This window comes from Borostomias antarcticus, assembly GCF_949987555.1.
Source record: "Borostomias antarcticus genome assembly, chromosome: 6".
NCBI classification, from domain to species: Eukaryota; Metazoa; Chordata; class Actinopteri; order Stomiiformes; family Stomiidae; genus Borostomias; species Borostomias antarcticus.
The window spans coordinates 24,204,522-24,223,784 of NC_140239.1; the positions used below are offsets into that span (position 1 = coordinate 24,204,522).

Here is a 19,263-nt window from a genome sequence, read left to right on the forward strand (position 1 = left end):
GAGCCTTTTTTCTCACAAAAGGAGATAAAAAGGATAATTATTAAACTCTTACACTGGGGGGATAAAATTACTACAGCCAACATTATATACATTATTTGTCATATGGGATTCACAATACAGTTGAAATAGGGAGTAAATAGGGAGCTACAACAATTATTAGTGTTGCCTTCACTTTAGGATATATCTAGGTTTAAAACCATTCTTGGTGTTGAGTCATCTCTAAAGTTACATTACATGAAAGGGCTCCCTCTGTACAAATCAAAGCCCTCAACCCTTTAAAAGCACAAACTGCACTGTGCCACTTTCATCATCTTGTGCTCTTTTGTTTTAAAACTTACCAGGAAAGCTCCAATGATTTGAAAGGCTAAAATGTCATTGTACAGTCATTTGCAGAATAGAATGTCTAGCGCTTTTCTTTAAATTCATATGAAAATGTGATACTGACAAACGTATTTCCCCAATGTTCTTCTCTGCTCGCTCTGTATAAAATTTCTGTTCTTGGCAAAACACTATGTGTTTTGTTTCTTTCAGGATGACCACTAACCCTTGAGAGTGCATCATCTCCCTGGGAGAGAGAGAGCCTCTGTCCAGTGGGAGACAAAGATCTGGCCCTGGATGGAGATGGAGAGGTACCTTGGGGATGGCTCCATAGGGGCCAATATCACTAACTGCACCGGGGCCCCCGCCAATGCTCTCCAGGTGGTAATGTTCTCAGACCGGATGGTGGCAGTGGTGGTTCTTCTAGGGCTTCTCACTCTCCTCACTGCGCTGGTCAACGTTGCAGTCATCGCTGCCATCTGCACCACCAAGAAGCTCCACTTGCCCGCTAACTACCTCATCTGCTCCCTGGCCGTCACTGACTTCCTGGTGGCTGTGCTGGTGATGCCGATCAGCATTCTTTACATCACCACGGACACCTGGTCACTGGGCCCGGTGGTGTGTGAGGCATGGCTGAGCATGGACATGACCTGCTGCACTTGCTCTATCCTCCACCTGTGTGTCATAGCACTGGACCGCTACTGGGCCATCACCAAAGCCATCGAATATGCCCGCAAGAGGTCAGCCCGCCGTGCAGCTGTCATGGTTGGTGTCGTCTGGGCTATCTCAATTTTAATTTCCATGCCGCCCCTCTTCTGGAGACACAGGCCTGGCTACCAGGGCCCCAAACAGTGCATTATAGAGCATGACCACATGGGCTACACCATCTACTCCACCTTGGGAGCCTTTTATATCCCCATGACCCTCATCCTCATCCTGTACTATAGGATCTACAGTGCTGCCAAGACACTCTACCAAAAGCGGGGCTCCTCGCGGCACCTAAGTAGCCGGAGCACGGACAGCCATAACTCCAACAACCACTGCCGTGTGGCACACACATTCTGTGTGTCAGAGCTGTCCAACTCAGACCCCACTCTGGAGTTTGATAGGCTCAATGTCACTGTCCGTATTCCCTCCTTTGAGGCAGAGATGGAGGGGACAGATGAGAGGAACCAGATCTATACATCGCGGGAGAGAAAGGCTGCGCGTATCCTGGGCCTTATCCTTGGGGCATTTATAATTTGCTGGCTGCCCTTCTTTATCAAGGAGCTCCTTGTGGGACTAAGCGTCCTTAACCCCTCTCCCCAAGTGTCTGACTTCCTAACCTGGCTAGGCTACATCAACTCACTCATCAACCCTCTCCTTTACACCAGCTTCAATGAGGATTTCAAGTTGGCCTTTAAGAAGCTCCTCAGAAGAAAGGAACATGCGTAGCAGCAAGCTCCAATTTGAAAGTATGGGCCATTAGTGAATGCAGGAATATTTACATACCATGTGTCCATTGGCAATGTTACTTGTGTGCTTTTTAGCTTTTATAAATAAAAGTCTTATCAAAATATTTTACTCTGAAGTTTTACTCAAGTCTTTACAGTTGACTGTACATTAAAAAAAACATTAATTATTTATAAAGTGGCCAACTGGGGGACTACACCCTAGGCTACGGTAGCCTACATGACTCGCCCAAATTTATTGCAGGAGATAAATTTTAAGATGGTCTCATTATGGAACCAAACTGCTCAAATGAAACCACATGTGAAAAGATGAGGAATATTTATCATTAATGACATCCCAACGAGATACAGAATCAAAGAAAGAATATCACGGCTATGGTGTTACGTTGCAGCTACTGACAGTAGATGGCATTGTTTACTGCGTCAGTGCGTAAAATTGGTCCCACGCTGTGTGCGTACGCTTGCCCTGAGTGGTACGCGCTGGAGTCGGGTGTGAAGATGGCGGACGAGGAGGCCGAACAGGACCGTTGCGCACGGAGCAGTACTAAAGCAACGATTGTGGCACTCCAAGAACGACTGCAAGAATTAGCTGTCGCGCTAAAGGACAGTACGGACTCTACAGACCAATCGTCTTCTCAGTATTGCCAAGAATTTTGTCAGGTTTGTAAGCGGTCGCTGGTATTTATTTCGCAGTCTGTGCGCCCTGGTCAGCTAATGTTAGCTAGCTACCTAGCTTACCAAGCTCCCACTCACATTAGCAGAGCTCAACAGTGAACTACGGTAGTTCGATAGCTAACATTAGCTAGCTAACGTTACACTCAACACGATTAGCTCTCTAGCTAGAAGCACTACAATGTCCAGAATCGGGTTCTTGTGATAAAATGATTGGGTCTAAGAAGCGATGGAACATTAGGCCTAACGTTAGTTACAGCTATGGCAAATGGATCCAATAACGTCCATCGAGGTGGGATCTAAAGCTACTGCCCTTTTATTCACGAGGATTGAAACTGCCGAGATAAAGTAAATGATTCTCCAACAATATATCCCATACAGTCTGAAGGCACAATTTCAGCTTTACGTGCGTATCCGTTGCATAAACACGGTCTCAAATCATCATTGTGAGTTTTGTAAAGCGTCAAGCCTGAAATTCTTGCTAGGCGATGAGGATGCGATCGCCTCAGGAGGTGGCCAGTCCGGGTTTCTAGCTTAGCTTAGGGGATAGCTTAGCACTAGTCGTCTCCAGCAGGTTTGCTGATACTCCCCCAATTGCCGACCGAAGAAGCATTGTGGAAGAGTTCAATTCACCCGGGGGGTATACGCCAACCTAACAACGAAGGAGAAACATGGCTAGTTACTGTAGCAGTGGAGTAGATGCTGGATGTTATTGGACCCCCGATTCGAGAGGGATTGCCGCGGTATCGTCGAAATGAGAATGAATAAACCGGCATAACGCCTTTAGCCATATTTAAAGACCGGAATCCTTTCAATGGCATTTTAAGCTATTAACGTTAGCCAAACTACATTACAGCACTCACACACACACATACGTGGGCTAGTGTAATTATAATTAAATTATTAAAATTGCGTGACGTTGTCAGTTAGCTAACGTTATCTTACCTAACGTTAGCTGCCTTTTAGCTTCTTAGTGAGACTTGACAACTGACTAGCAAACAAGGTGTGTCTTGAATCAGCTAGCTAGTTAGCCATTCATAGCTGTGGTTCGATAGATGTCTGGAGATTGTCATCATTGGCTTTTGCAGGAGACGAGGTGATTTTGACAGCTGTGCCTACCTAGTACCAACTTGATGGCGTAGTACTGCAGTGCAGTCTAAAGCTATGGAGAGCACAGAATCACAACATTGTGAGTCATATACGAATTTGCATTGTTCAGAAACGTTATGATCCCCTCCTCTGCACAATAAGTATGGGTACTTGATAGGGAATGGAGACTTCCTATTTAGGAAGGCAGGGTCATGTGTGCTCTATCATTGGGGGAGCAATGAGCATCCACTATGTGGCATCCCTGGATATATTTATTTATTGTATTTTATTGTTACTGTTTTTTCCCCCTCTTTGAAACATCTTTGGGGATTAGTCTCTCAGCCTTAGCCATCGTAGTGGTGGAATATAAAGCATGTGTGAAATTTGTGACCAGAGGCAATGACTGTCCTTGTCTGTGCTGTGCAGGAGGACAGATGAGCAACACTGTGTCGACTCTTTTCATCCTTCTAAACCAGTGTCTTATTTGAAGCCACAGAACATTTGAAATAGCCAAACAGTCTCTTTTGGAAATGTTTGAGACAGTGCAATGCTCTTTTTCAGACAAATTGTTTTGTGTTTTCCCTTGCTGCTGGAGCAAATTGTTTGCTATCCTATTGCTGTTTGCTAGTGTGGATGTCAGGGAGTGATGTATGAAAGAAATCTATTCCCTGGAGTCCTAGCTAGGTTCCTCCTAGACACACTGAGAACTCCACCGTTTTTCCTGGCTTACTAGCTTAGACTGCATTTGTAACCATGCAGTAGAGTGATACCAGCCAACTGTTTCCGAGATGCTGCTGTGTGACTGCTGTCTGTTGAGGTGAGACATTTGAGCCGCACCACTGCCCCATGCTGCGTGGAGCCTGATGAATATGCATGCCCCGAATGTGTTTATCTCCTTAGACTGGCAGAGCCCGGGCCATCCTCCTCTTTCTCTCTAATTAGGCCCAGAACTCGTATGGAGCAGAGAATATTATTCTCATGGTCATTGGGAGCAAAAGTCCCTCTGATTCACTGTATCATGATAACACGTCATTGCTCTAAACAGGTAACAAGACAAAACGGCTTCTCTTGAGAGGTTTAGCCCAACCATCAGAGGTGTTTCGTCCAGACTTGCATTTTTCAGTTACTAGGTCTCGTCGGCTTTGCTTGCACACACTGCATCTTGTTGGTCCTAATAATAAGGCTTACGATATGGCACTGTGGAGTTTTCTCAGGAATCAAGCATTAAAGAAATATAAACAGTTCTATTACGACAGTAGTCTAGTATCGGTCAGCGCAGCACTGTATGTTTAAGTTATAGGACAAGCAGTACAGCCTCCACTCACAGCTGGCTAGGCAACAGCTTCCATTGAAATGAAATGTGTAACCTCTGACCTCAGCCATGTCTGGCAGCTGGGATATGTTACTCTGGACATCTGATGGATTATAGAGCTGTCTGTGTGTCTAAAAATAGCACTTCTTGCCAGCAATTGTAAATTGGTGTCATGTTTTTCAACTGCCATCATAAGCTCTGAGGGAGGCTCCTGACTTGCACACCTGCAAAGAGAGAGAGAAGAAGAGTGGTAAAGTGAATGTGATCCTATGTGGAAATGTTAGTGTGTACTACACTTGCCGTTGCCTTCATGTCAACCATAGCATCAGCTTCAATAGTATATTCAGTATTTGCAGTCTTTTTTTCCTTCTGTCAGTCTGCAGTTAAAGTCTGCAGTATGAGCAGATGGAGGAAGTAAAGGGAGATAAGTCTATAATGCCTAGTGTTGTCATTGGGGATTGACTGTTGCGTTAATGGAGCTGTTTGTGCATGGCTCAGTTCACCTCCCTGCTTCCTCCGCCTGCAGGTAAACTGTCTGGCAAGGCTCTCTAATGAGGTCTGGCATGAGTCCTCAAAATGGAAAAACCCTCAATGGACTTTGCATTGTGAGCAACTACTGATAAGCATTTCTCATTACTTTGTATTGTTATGTTAATGATCAAACAGGGAAAACGTAGGTTTCTTTCATTAACATTCGGGGACTTTGTTCCTCAACCCAGTTTGTTTACAAGTAGGCAATATGAAGATTAGTTGGTGTAGAGTGGAAGTCATACGCCTTCCTTGTTATTTATGTCAGCATTTTTCTTTCAGCTTGTAATTTCTTCTCTGGGTCATACTGGGTCGTGTTCTAGTTTATAGGCCTACTGTATCTCCTGAAGAGCAGAAGAGGGAGCTCTCCTACACTGAACTCTCTATGACCCTGCATGGCTACCAAGGCTTTCTCCCACGCCTAGGCTCTTGTCTGCGAGCCACCCAAGACTGAATGCAGCCAGTAATGCATGTCTACTGGAATACTGGCACAGCCTAGATTGTTTTTGACCAGGTACTAGGAGGATATAGTGAATAATTCAACAAATAGCTTTATCAATATCTTAAGTCGAATCAAATCTGTAATGTCGGGGAAATTATCTTCTATTGTACTGTTGGGCATTAGGTTTTTACATTACATTACAGTCATTTAGCAGACGCTTTTATCCAAAGCGACTAACAATAATTGCATTTAACGTAGGAAGAGCCAATGTACTACTACTTGCCAGAACTCACAAGTGCATCTTCTTTCTAAAACAAGTGACTAAGAGCATAATCTAGTGCTGAAGGCAAAGTGCAAGAATCACAATCTAAAGTACAGTGCAATATAATATAATACAATAAGTGCTTAGGTGGGAGGATTGTTGTAGTACTTCTTGAAGAGATGAGTTTTGAGCCTGCGACGAAAGATGGGCAGCGACTCTGCTGTCCTGACATCAGTGGGCAGTTCATTCCACCACTGCGGGGCCAGGACAGAGAAGAGCCGTGACCGCGTCGATCGACCGCAGGAGCCTCGGAGTGACGGGGCAACCAGTCGCCCTGAGGTAGCAGAGCGTAGCGGTCGGGAGGGGGTGTAGGGTTTGACCATTGCCTGGAGGTAGGAGGGGGCTGAGTTTTAAACTGGATGCGAGCCGCTACAGGGAGCCAGTGTAGGGAACGGAGGAGGGAAGTTGTGTGGGAGAATTTGGGGTGGTTGAACACCAGGCGAGCAGCAGCTTTCTGGACAAGTTCCAGAGGTTTAATGGCTGACACCGGTGCCCCAGCGAGGAGGGAGTTGCAGTACTCCAGGCGGGAGATGACCAGGGCCTGGATGAGTACCTGCGCCGTTTCATAATTTTCTGTCTATACAGGGCGGAATAATTAGGATTTTTTTTATTCTTAGAAGATGAGAAAGATTTATTTTTCATTGCACCACCATTCCCATATTCATCAATCTATTGGAGGCAGGGCTGAGAGCTGCCCAGTAGATTTGCTGCCAGGCCTTTGTGTACGCTGGTCTTGTGATACTCTGTAGAAAGCTTTCCCCTCCAGGCCTGTCTAGCTCTGCTATCCACTATCTCACACTGTCTGTTCTCATCTTTGCGGGCTTTTCCCTGCGTTGGTGGAAAAATGCACATTTTGCAGGATGCCGGTAAGAAAGGCCCCCAAAATATTATATGAAATGATATTGACTGAAAGTGAAAATGACTCGTCTTGTGGTCTAAACCGAATGAGCCAGCTTGAGAAATTGAAATATAATTGCTGCAATTTGGTCTGAGGTAGTGTATTATTAGCTATACTATACTTGGAGGACATTAACGCCTGATATCACAGTAAACCACAGTATTTTAGATCCCTGCTGAATGACAATCGATGCGGATCATATAATCAGGACCAAAGACTGTGTTTGAGTGTACCTTTCCATGCTCTCTCCCTCTGCAGACTCTGGTGGAGTATGCCAGCCGCTGGAGGGTGGAGGAGGACCCACTACCCTTGGTGGAGGTGTACACAGTAGCCCTTCTGAGCTATGCCCAAGCCTCCCCCTGCCTCTCCTCCCAGTGTGAAAATGTCCCTCTCGTACTTGAAAGGCTCTCGCTGTGAGTACTGATGATGGAGGGGATGCCTTTGATTGTTGTGTTCTATGCTGGCTCAACTTGCTCTTAAGATAACATTGAGAATACACAAAGAATGGGAAAACTAGTTTACTTTCCATTCATTAATATGAATACATATTTGTTATATTAGCCTTCACTCTAACTTGTTGCTGAAGTACATACACATTCATGAATGTTCTATACTGCAGTGTTTTTATGTTTTAAGTTCTATTCATGGGTTTCAAATGTAGTCCTAGACCTGCCATAATGGGGACCAACACAGGTGTTTCGATTTATCTGATTGGCTCTACTGCATAGAATCCTATGCAGTAGAACTAATTCATTCATTTGAAACACCTGTGTTAGTCCCCAACATGGCAGGTCTAGGACTACATTTGAAACCCATGAATAAAGTTCAGTTTAGTCCAGTTTCACAAGTTCTCTCAATGAAATAAACTTTGGTTTTCCTGTTTGGTTTTCTATTGCCTTTTGTAGGAGCTGTGTGGAGCTGTTGCTCTCACTGCCAGAGAAGGTCCCAGATGCCTTGTGGAATGAGTTCAAGTCATCTGTCCAGGTAATGGTCACAGCCATGTCTTGGGGGAGAGGAATGCTTGTTCTGTTTCATTTGGCAGCTGAAAACATTCTAAACTGTTGGTTCTGATGTCCCTGGTCTCAGCTGTCTTTGTATATTTCCTCCTTGTGCAGTTATCCCACTCCCAGCTACAGGAGAATGGGATTCCACAGCTGTCCCTGCTGTCTACTCTGGCCCAGGGTACCGGTGTCTGGACCAACAGCACCCTGCACAGCCTTTTCTCCAATGAGTCTCCACAGACAAACAAAAGTGAGCGTTGCTTTAAAAGCGGATTTGAACCTTGTCAGGAAACCACTGCGGTATGTTTTAGTCAGCATTTTATACCACAAAGACATGTTTGAGCTCTCTGTGACGGTCCTTGTGACTGCTTGACCTACAGTTCATGAGTTTCTGGCACTGGAGGGACCCCTTCTACTGGAGATGAGAGTAAAGCACCTCATCAAGGAGAACCAGGTGGGGAAGGCTGTGCAGCTGGCCAAGGTGTGCGCTGAGTATCCTGAATTTGAAGGAAAGGGACATTTTAAGCAAATGCTCCTTGTCTGCCTGTGTGCCACCTCAGAACAGGACATGTTAATGGAAGAGGTAGGTAAAAATATTCTATAGGTATAACAATAGTTATGTGGTTTGCAGATTTCTGTTTTATGGCGTTGAGACATTCTGCCACAAGACGGCAGACTATTCAGTGAGATAGTCTTGTATTAGGAACAAGGGACATGACTAATACACCTTCTGGTTCTGGGTGTACAGCTGTCCAAGGTGGATTGCCGTGATGCACTGGAGATGATCTGTAACCTTGAATCAGAGGGGGATGAGAGGGGAGCCTTCAGCTTATGCTCAGCCTTCCTAACCCATCAGCTACTTCAAGCAGACAGTTATTGTGCCTGGTAAGATATAAGAGGAACTATTTCTTTGAATAGTTTTAAAAGAAAGCTAAAAACGTATTTCTTCACTTAAGCTTTTAACTAGCTCCTTTTGCACTTGCAGGCTACTGCACTTTTCTTTCATTTTTAATGTATATCTCCAGTACATTTTATTAAATTGTCATTTTTATACTGTATTTGACTTGATTTCTTATCTTTATCTTTTGTGTTTTATCTTCCATCTTATTTTCCTGTTTTTAGTTTTTTGTCTATTCTTATGTGAAGCACTCTGTGCATGCACACTCTCTGTTGTAAAGTACTTTGAGCTGCATTTATTTGTATAAAAGTTGCTATACACAAAGTTTTATTATTATTATAATTATTATTAAAGCTTACATGGTTCTGTGTGACAGTGTGAATTGTTAATAATTATATGATTATAACCATTCTAACTTTCTCTTGATAGCAACAAATAAAGCATGCCTTGTTTGTTCTACAATAAGAAGGAAACATGACAGTGTCTTCCTCTTTCATCTCCAGGGAGCTCACCCTGTTTTGGAGCAAACTGCTGAAGCGCGTGGAAGAATCGGAACAGACCTTCTTGGATAGATGTCGTCAGATGTCATTGCTGTCCAAAACAGTTTTCCACATTCTCTTCCTGATCAAGGTCATTCAATCAGAGGTAAATTAACATCATTGACAATAATTGTATGATCTGTACAGTATAATGGATTGACTGCATTCAACATCTTTGACATTTACTGTCAATATCCTCCTGATTTTCTTTGTTTACAGATGGAAAAGGTAGGGCTGCCAGTGTGCATTGAGATGTGCATACGAGCTATACAGTTGAAGTCATGTGATGGAAACTCCAAGGCCACAATCTGTAAGACCATCTCCTGTCTGCTACCCACCGACTTGGAGGTCAAACGGGCCTGCCAGTTGACAGAGTTCCTCCTGGAGCCCACGGTGGACTCCTACTATGCTGTGGAGACACTCTACAATGAACCTGACCAGAAGCTAGAGGAGGAAAATCTGCCCATACCAAACTCTCTACGCTGTGAGATCTTGCTAGTGTTCAAGACCCAGTGGCCTTTTGACCCAGAGTTCTGGGACTGGAAGACACTGAAACGCCACTGTCTGGCACTCATGGGCGAGGAGGCCTCTATTGTGTCATCTATTGACTTGCTGAATGACAGTGAGAGCCCAGAGGCCCCTGAGGAGGACGAGGACGCAGCCAAGGGCCAGGATGAATTTAGAGATGTCACTGACTGCTTTGTGGACGCAACAAATGAACTGAAGGAAATAATGGATAAGAGACAGAAAAACAGAGAAGTAAAGAAACTGAGAGAGAAAGGTTTCATATCGGCCAGGTTTAGAAATTGGCAGGCATATATGCAGTATTGTGTTTTGTGTGACAAGGAGTTTCTTGGCCACAGGATTGTACGTCATGCACAAACTCATTATAAAGATGGAGTATATAGCTGTCCAATATGCACAGAGACCTTCAAATCAAAAGACACATTGGTACCACATGTAGCATCACATGTCAAGCTTTCGTGTAAGGAAAGGCTAGCTGCAATGAAAACGAGTAAGAAATTGGCTAATCCAAAAACAGCAGCTCCTGTTATTGCAGCTTTAAAGGCTAAGACAGAGAATCAACTTTGTAAAGAAAATGGTGATTCACAGGAACAAAATGGGGAGTTGCCAGAAACGGTTCAGGTTCACGTCTCTGAGTTTAAGACGGAAAACATTGCGGAAAACACTTGTCCTGTTGCAAATTGCAGAAAAGGATTCAAGTTCTTAAAGAATCTTCTTGCTCACGTCAAAGCACATGGGGATAATGATGAAGCAAAGCGCTTCCTGGAGATGCAGAGCAGAAAGGTGATCTGTCAGTACTGCCGTCGTCAGTTTGTCAATGTCACCCACCTTAATGATCATTTGCAAGTGCATTGTGGAATAAGGCCTTACATCTGCATTCAGCTGAATTGCAAGGCCAGCTTCCTATCCAACACCGAACTGCTTGTCCACAGGAAAGAGCATGTCACATTTAAGGCCAGATGCATGTTTCCAAGCTGTGGGAAGATTTTCAATGAAGCCTACAAGCTCTACGACCATGAAGCACAGCATTACAATATGTTCACCTGTAAAGTCCATGACTGTGGTAAAGTGTTCCACTCTCAGGCTCAGTTGGATTCACACCAGGAGGAACATGTCACAAAAGAGGAGGAGGAATGCCCAGCTTCAGAGATCCAGAGTCCACAAAACCCTGACCCTCTTCACTCATTGGTGGAGCGCATGCTCTCTGACCAGGCTGCCCTCCCAGAGGAGGTCTGTGAGGAAAATGTTTTGAGCTCTATCCATGAGGCTTCTCTTGAACTAGACAGGGTTGGGATGAGCCCCTCGATTGAGAGCATGTTGAAGTCCCATGGACCCGTACAGAACTCTGAACAATGTGTAGTCAAAAGTGAGCCACCTGATGAAAATCTGTACCTATCTCAACAGGTGCCATGTTCAAATAATTCTGTGATCCAGTCTACTATGAATGCGCACATATCTGACCCCAGTCAACTTTCACATCTAGAAAGTTCAGGAGCTCCTTCCTTTGACTATATGAGACCTGCACAACAATATCCCCAATTACCTCCTTACCAAGGTACTAGTCAAAATATGCAACATGTCCTCCAACCAAATGTTCTGCAGAGCCAGGCGCCAACATTTCCACAAGATGGAAATGATGGGTCCAGGAAATACAATTCTGACTGCGGAATGTCATTACCAGGACAGCATCAGGACATGTGTGTTAGCAAAGTGGGTCCGACCCCCCATTACACACCATCGGCAATGTCTCAAACGCTTGCTCTAGCGGTGGCCCCTCTGCCACCCACTGGGAACACAATGACACAGTTTCCATGCCCCAGCTCTACTACCCCAACCACTGGTGAGAAACAGAGACATAACTGTGCGTTTGAAACATGCACGCGCAACTACAGCAACTACAGAAGCGTTACCAAGCACATGAAAGCCATTCATCCAGAGTTTTATGCGCAATGGAAACTTTCAAAACGAAATAAGGTTTCCAAAGCCCCCTGTCTGAGTATGCCCTTGGTTGTAAACACTGTAGCTGCACTACAAAACCAACAGGTCAATGGAGTCCCAGTCCCTGGACTTATGAGGCAAAATGTAATCCAGTCACACTCTCACCTAAACATTGTTCCAAACTCAAGCCACCCCTCTTATTCCTCTCATTCGTCATCTATTCAAAGTCATGCTCTTTCCAACCAAATGGAGAATATATTGGACCCCATTGTACACTCTCAGTTAGGAAACACTCCAAATCAATTTGCACCAATGCAGGCAAATGTTGGATCATCTTCACCATGGCATCCGACGCCTGGAAACAACCACACACAAAACAGTTGCCCTTCCCAGGGATATCCCTCAAACGTGCAAGGGATTCATATGCCACAAATGGATGCAAACAGTGGAACAGTGAACCATGGACGTCCATCCTGTCATATGCTTGGATCTACTACAGGAGTACCACCAATCAAACCCTCATCTGTGGATAATGGCCAGCAGCCCATATTGCCCTCTTACATGAAGAGTCTCAAGGGTCCGAGTCTGTCTAATCAGTTGGGGTGTTCTGCACGTATTTATACATCACAGACAAAAAGTAAATCCAGCTCCAATTTCATTGCACCGCAAAGAGCGAGCGAAATGCTGAATCACAAGAAAAAATTACAACTCGCACCTGCAAGTAAGGATGGCATAATCAATTCTGCTGAAAACTCCAAAAGTGTGAAGAGAAACAAAAGAACAAAGTGGCCTGCCATTATTAAAGATGGAAAATACATTTGCTCTCGTTGTTTCAGAGAATTTCAGAGTCCTAAATCACTGGGAGGCCATTTGTCAAAACGATCACACTGCAAATCCTTTGATGATACAGACCTGACCTCTGACCTGCCTACATCCTTCCTTGATCTTCTCAATTCAGAACAATCTATCAATAATCCTCAGCCTTCACCATCTGGACTTTATAATTCGTCTACAGTTTATCAAGACGAGCCCAGTCAGCCAGTGACAAAAAATCCACCAGATTCAAAATGTTTGCCTAATGTCAGTTATCCTCAAGCCAATTTGTCAGCCTATGGAATTGATGGTGAACAAAATGATGAAATTCTGAAGCAAATTATGGATCATTCAAACATTCCTGATCTGTTTGACAACCTGGCCATTCCCCAACCACCATTCCAGAATTCTTGTGGGCCCTATGGAGGTACTGAACGTGCAGCAGAAAGCTCTGTCATACAGCACACTGGAAATTTAAAAGTGAAGACAGAAAATGATTCGTATAGAGATCCATATCTTCAGTCATGTGACACTTTGTTTGGCAGTGGTGATTTCTCTGATCCACTCCTCTCTCAGATTCTCTCTGAGAAGATCCCTACTGCTTCTCCTAACAGTCTTCCCTCAGACCATGTTAATCGTTTAGCCAGAACTGAAATAATCACAAAGATAAAAGAAGAGAAGATGAGCTCCAATTCAGGGGGGCAGGCTGATGATGGGCTTCTGGCTGCGATGGCCGATTTGGCACAGAATCTCATGTCCAACCCAATGACCCAGATCATGTCGCCAGACCCTCAGCGTAGTCCAACAACAGGTATCAAACCAGCTGAGACACAGAGAAAAAACATTGAACAGGATGTCAAGAAAAAGCTGCGGGAACAGATTTTAGCTGGAGACTATCAAAGAAGATACAGCTCAGCTCATTCAACCAGCGCTGAAACAAATGCCAGCTCAAAGAATCCCATGTCATTAAATCCAACAGTCAATCTTGTACAACATTCTGGGGCCCAACAAAGCCACAAGCCTTTAAAGAAAACTGAGGCTACTACTGTGGGGCTGGTCCATGACATTAATAAAGGAAACCCCCCTGTGCCTCTTGGCCAAATTGGAGCACCAAACCCAGGGAGTTTCACTAATTTTAGAGAGCCTTCTTCCAAACACTGTGATACACCGGCCCCTACTAGTATTTTGGAAAATGACGTTGATCTAGGTCCTTCTCAGTCATCTGCAAACCAGCATTGGATGATAGAAATTCAGACTGCTTTGGAGAAGCTGGACCTGGACAGGGAGGTCAGCGATAACCCTCAACCAAGTTTAGCTATAAAACCAGTTGGCAATGACACGTCCCATGGGAATGAGTCTTTTGGGTCTAATGTTTCAAGAGAGAAAGTTTCACAGGCCTCTGATGGCTTCCTGAAGCCATTTGCTTGTGAACAGGACAACTGTACTTACAGGGCCATGACAAAAGATGCAGTTTTGAAACACCTTACTAAAGCTCACAATTACACTGATGAGATGATTAATTCAATGAAGAAAAACCATGAGAAATTTGCCCCATTCAGCTGCCAAATGTGTAGTAAGACATTTACCCGTAATTCAAACCTGAGGGCACACTGTCAGACAGCTCACAGACTTTCACCTGAGGAAGTTTCAAAACTGAACCCAAAGCGCAACACAACTGCATTTTATAGTAATAACCAGGACCAACAAAGTGGAGGTGCAGCCTCTGCTATGACTGCTCCGACCATCAATTATACAAATGGTCCTCATCCATTGACAGAGAATATTACTCATCAATATTCACTCCAAGATATGATGAATCAAGAATGTACATCACAGCCTTTTGAACAGTCTACTTCTGCTGGCACAGCTGACCAGAGATTGTGTGATAATCATCTTTCCACAGGAATAGAGCCAGTGGAAAGGATCCCCAATCACAATCAGCAGCTGGCACCAGTGCCAACCGTGTCTGGATACCAAATTAATCCTCAGAGCTCAGAAATGACTCCACAGTCCTTATTTTCAGGTCCTGGACAGCATTTGCCACTGTCCACAGTACCAACTCGGTACTTACCTAGTCAACAGACTGGAGTCCATTTGCCAGCAAGGACCACTTCAGTGTCAAAGACTCCATCAGATGCCCTTCAGACTACCATTTCTCCACCATTAGAAAAACTACCCAACAGGCAGAAAATGGTGAAGCCTAAAGTGGAAATTCCCAAGAAGATGAAAGAAAAGAAGCCAGATTCAAATGATGCTTTCAGCCCATACAGGCCATATCGCTGTGTTCATCAAGGATGTGTAGCAGCCTTCACTATTCAACATAACTTGATCCTCCATTACAGAGCAGTCCATCAGTCTACTTTGTCCACATTTGAAGTAAGCAATGAAAATGACCAGAATGAGGGGCAGGATGAAACAAATGACCCAGAGGAGTCGTCATCATCACTAGAACAGCCAGAGGGTGAGGTCATCCAAGTCACTGAACTTAGGTGTCAAGTGAAAGACTGTTCAAGAGTATTCCAAGATGTTCCAAGTCTGTTGCAGCATTACCTCCAGCTTCACAAATTCAGCCTGGATAAGGCAGGTTCCCTAATGTCCAGCATCAATCTTGGCAGGTTCCAATGTGATCAACATGGGTGTGCAGCATCCTTCACTGCTTTCTGGAAGTACATTGGGCATGTCAAAGAGGAGCATGAAAAGGGAACAATATCAAAAGTCGAACCTGTGGATGGGATGTTTCAGTGTGATGTTGATGGCTGTGACCGTACCTATGCTACCAGATCAAACCTGCTCAGACATACTATGAAAAAGCATCACGACACCTACAAACTTCAACTGATGAATCAACAAAACAATGAAGAGTGTATGAAAATTTCCAAATCGAGTGATGGAAAAGAAAACATAGAGACCAACAAAAAGATTGTTCAGAAAGGTTGTGACAAAAAGAAAACTGACAAGTCAAAAAGCAATCATTGGACTAAATATGGAAAGCCCTCCTTGAAAACCAAGGATGAAGCGTCTGCATTGTGCATAAAGAAATACACTTTGCAGTACCCTTGCATGATAAAGGGATGTGAGACTGTCATGAATTCGGAGCGGAGCATTATGAAGCACTACATGGGGCATGGTCTATCAGATCGGTATCTAGAACAGCAGAGAAGCCACTTCATATTCTGCAAGAAGTCCTCAAGACAAAGATACCGCTCAGTTAGGAGTGATGACTCAAAGTCAGACAACTCTTCAGAGCTGTCAGAGAGTGAAGAAACGGCAGACACCGGCCTAGACGGAAGTGAATATGAATACTCAAAACCTGTTCTACGGAAGAGGGTGACAACTGACAACCCTGAATTGTTTGACAGCAAACCCTCAAATGATGACAGTTCTGAGGCCATATCTGATGGCTCTGTGGTGATGAGACGCAAAAGAGGTTGCCAGCGAAAATTACATCTTGACAAAATGGTCAAGCGAAAAAGAGTGTCACGATCAACAAGGAGCAACATAATGTACCATGGAGATAACGGCTCAGACTCCTCTTCTAGCACAGCCCTGGCCCAGGATGACTTGGCCTCCTTTAAGCCCATGGGATTTGAAATGTCGTTTTTGAAGTTCTTGGAGGAGTCGGAACATTCTGAACACTCCCTGAAGAGGAAGATTCAACTAAGAGCTGCAACAGTGTTGTGCAAGAAATCTAATGCATATTTTCACTCAAAAGATTCCTGTGTTCAGTTCAGGAACCCCCAACAGCTGACATCACTCAACAATGTGAAAATCATAGTAGATGGAGCTTATTCTGATGTCGCTGATCTACTACTGAAGCAGCTTCAGGAAATGCGGCCCACAGTGATATTAGAAAAATAGGTAACATTAGTATTAAAGGTATGATGTGTTATATGTGGATTATTTCCCCTATCTAGTGTCTAAAGATAAGAACTGCAACAACACCACGTATTGGTTGCCAGGTTCGTTACAAACTGCAGATCGGTTCAAGTAATCACAATCAAGTATTTCAGAGTGCCATGTAATAAGTTACATTAGATGCTGTAGTGTGGAGATAACGTTAGGTCTGGCTATGCAGATTCCAAGAAAGATAATGTTAGCTAGCTAAGTTAGCAAGCTCACGTGAGCTAACGATAGCTAGTTAGCTAGCTTACCGGTCTAGTAGAAAAGTAGCCATGTCACCATGCAACTTTATCCCATGAAACTCCATCCAACGAGCAAAGGCTGGCCCGATATTTATCAGAGTTTTGCCCCTTCTTAGGTCACTGAGCTTTTGAGATTCGTATCGCATGGTTCGCCGGGGCTCAGGCGGAGAAGTAGGATGACGAAACTCTGCCATTTTACCAAACGTTTAGCTGAAAAGAGTTAGCGGAAGTGGACAGAAAAGCTGCCGTTTTATAGTCGCACACACACTTGATTTCAACCAACATCTATAATGCTGCTAATTCATGGAAGTATAACGTTAGCTGGCTAGTGCTAATCTCGCAGTGGTAAAGTTAGAATAGTACCTGGCAACCCAGCGCGCAGTACCAATGCTGTAATAGGCTACTATTGGCTGGTATGATATCAACTGTCATTGTCGTCAAAATTTCATAATGTAATAATTTCAGACAAAATATAATTTTTTATGGAAAAGCAATACTTTTACTCTGCAGCCTTCGTAAAGCCCTATGGATGTATTTTTTTTTAATCCACATATAACATATTATACCTTTAAGTGACTGGTTGAATGTTTTTGAACATGGTAACTCAGGATTAGAACGGTTTGCTGCAGATTGATTTTCTTTTTATCATTGCAAAACCTAAATCCAGTTATTCAGTTAAATATATGGTTTTATTTTATTGTAAAATCATAAACCTAATATCAACTGAACCTTAACCCTGTAAAGAACAGTTGTCTTTTTATAGTTCACGTGTGAAGGGCTGGGATAAATTAATGAATTAAGCATGTTTGTATTTGCTTCCCAGCACACTTTGCCTTTTCAACCGGAATTTGAAATTGAGATAAGAACATGGCATCAGGTCATGTTGTGTTAAATATCCCCATGGGACATGGTTTTAAAAAGGAGTCCCTCAAATAAATAGAATGTGCTGTTGTGTATAATTTGTGATTGATCTTGTTAAACATGCCTTGTAAATTAGACAAATGTGTGTAAATACTGTTTTTTCTGAATCACCTTCTGCCACCACCAGCAGTAATAGGTTAATTGAGATAATAAAATAAAAAAAACTTTTATTATACAGCTTTTTGTGTCTATGATTTATTACATTCAGTCATTGGGATTTACTTTATGAGAAATGGCTCTACCCATAGAAGATGCTTGAGGGAAATGGGCGGGGGGGGGGGGGGGTTGATTTGGGATAAAATGTAAGAAAACATAAAACATACACGAACAAAACATTACATGTGAGGCAATAAGCTATTGTTACATAGGAATAACTGCTGGGACTCAAATACATTTAGATTAGTTGAAGTGCATAAAAAAAGATCAGTGCATTTCACAACACATTAAGTCGCCTCAATATAGAGATCTCTCTTGGACAGGTGGATAGGCCACGATTGCTACAATATTACATAGTGTAGTAAAGCAATTTTAAGTACCTGTTGGGGGTGCCTGTTGCGGATATTGAGTTATATATTTGTTTTGTGAGGTTTGGAGTGCTGCTGCGTTTTTAATGGAATTTGGATGGCATTCATGGTGATGACAATTGGCATCAACAAGAATGTACCGCTTGCTGAAACGTTTCCAGCGCTGTTTCCATATAATGTACAGCATCTCCGATATATTCAGCACTATACACAATATGGATGTGCAACCCATGATATAGAGGAAGACCTTCTTCTCGGTGGCTTTGGAGATGTAGCAGTCCACAGTGTTAGGGCAAGGGTCCAAGGTGCAGCGAAGTAGTCGGGGAACATCAAAGCCACTGTATAAGAAATAGAAGGCCAGGAGGGACCCCACCTCGAAGGCAGTTTTGAAGATGATACTGACAATGTAGGTGCACAGCAGGCCACCGTCAATCCTGCCTTTGTCCTCGTATAGTTTCCGCTTATATTTGCTCTCCCTGTAATCACGGTAGGCGACATGTAGAGCCACCAGAAGAGAAGGAGTAGACACCATGATGAGCTGAAGAGCCCAGAGGCGTATCTGGGAGATGGGGAAGAAATGGTCGAAGCACACATTCTCACAGCCGGGTTGCCGAGTGTTGCAGACAAAGTCTTTGTATTCGTCCTTCCACACCTGTTCAGCTGCTGCCACATACACCAATATGCGGAATAGGAAAAGGATGGAGAGCCAAATGCGTCCAATGACTGTGGAGTACTTGTTCACCCCACTCAGGACGTTTTCCAAGAAACCCCAGTTCATATTTCTTTGATTGCTAGAACCTGTGAATGAAGGAGAACAGCTAAGCCAATCTGATATTGACACATTTAACGTTGTGTTGTTTTGGTCATTCTTTCTACAATGCAAATAGATCTAGGTCACAAGCAGACGATCCAATTCAAAATGCACTAAAA

General features: G+C 43.7%; 4 protein-coding genes across 4 annotated transcripts; 3 read left to right on the forward strand and 1 right to left on the reverse strand.

Moving 5' to 3' along the window:
* Positions 1-615: 615 nt before the first annotated feature.
* Positions 616-1,752, forward strand: htr1e (5-hydroxytryptamine receptor 1E; the record flags this gene model as incomplete). The annotated part of the gene is made up of 1 exon (XM_084440236.1): positions 616-1,752. The coding sequence occupies one exon, from the start codon at positions 616-618 to the stop codon at positions 1,750-1,752; it is 1,137 nt and encodes a 378-aa protein (XP_084296362.1).
* A 515-nt stretch (positions 1,753-2,267) lies between these two features.
* znf292b (zinc finger protein 292b) lies at positions 2,268-12,937 on the forward strand (the record flags this gene model as incomplete). The annotated part of the gene is made up of 9 exons (XM_084440085.1): positions 2,268-2,429; positions 7,291-7,445; positions 7,938-8,016; positions 8,148-8,283; positions 8,414-8,616; positions 8,782-8,918; positions 9,435-9,576; positions 9,690-12,654; positions 12,915-12,937. 9 exons carry the CDS (start codon positions 2,268-2,270, stop codon positions 12,935-12,937), a joined length of 4,002 nt encoding a protein of 1,333 aa, XP_084296211.1.
* A 21-nt stretch (positions 12,938-12,958) lies between these two features.
* On the forward strand, positions 12,959-17,986 carry LOC311310400 (zinc finger protein 292-like). Its single transcript, XM_084439889.1, has one exon. The coding sequence runs from the start codon at positions 13,089-13,091 to the stop codon at positions 16,602-16,604; it is 3,516 nt and encodes a 1,171-aa protein (XP_084296015.1). The 5' UTR covers positions 12,959-13,088; the 3' UTR covers positions 16,605-17,986.
* On the reverse strand, positions 17,619-19,111 carry gjb7 (gap junction protein beta 7; the record flags this gene model as incomplete). The annotated part of the gene is made up of 2 exons (XM_084440086.1): positions 17,619-17,624; positions 18,464-19,111. 2 exons carry the CDS (start codon positions 19,109-19,111, stop codon positions 17,619-17,621), a joined length of 654 nt encoding a protein of 217 aa, XP_084296212.1.
* Between the last annotated feature and the right edge of the window lie 152 nt (positions 19,112-19,263).

Excerpts from the sequence above, each read along its gene's own strand:
- LOC311310400 (XM_084439889.1), top strand. The coding sequence starts at position 13,089 with ATGGATCATTCAAACATTCCTGATCTGTTTGACAACCTGGCCATTCCC.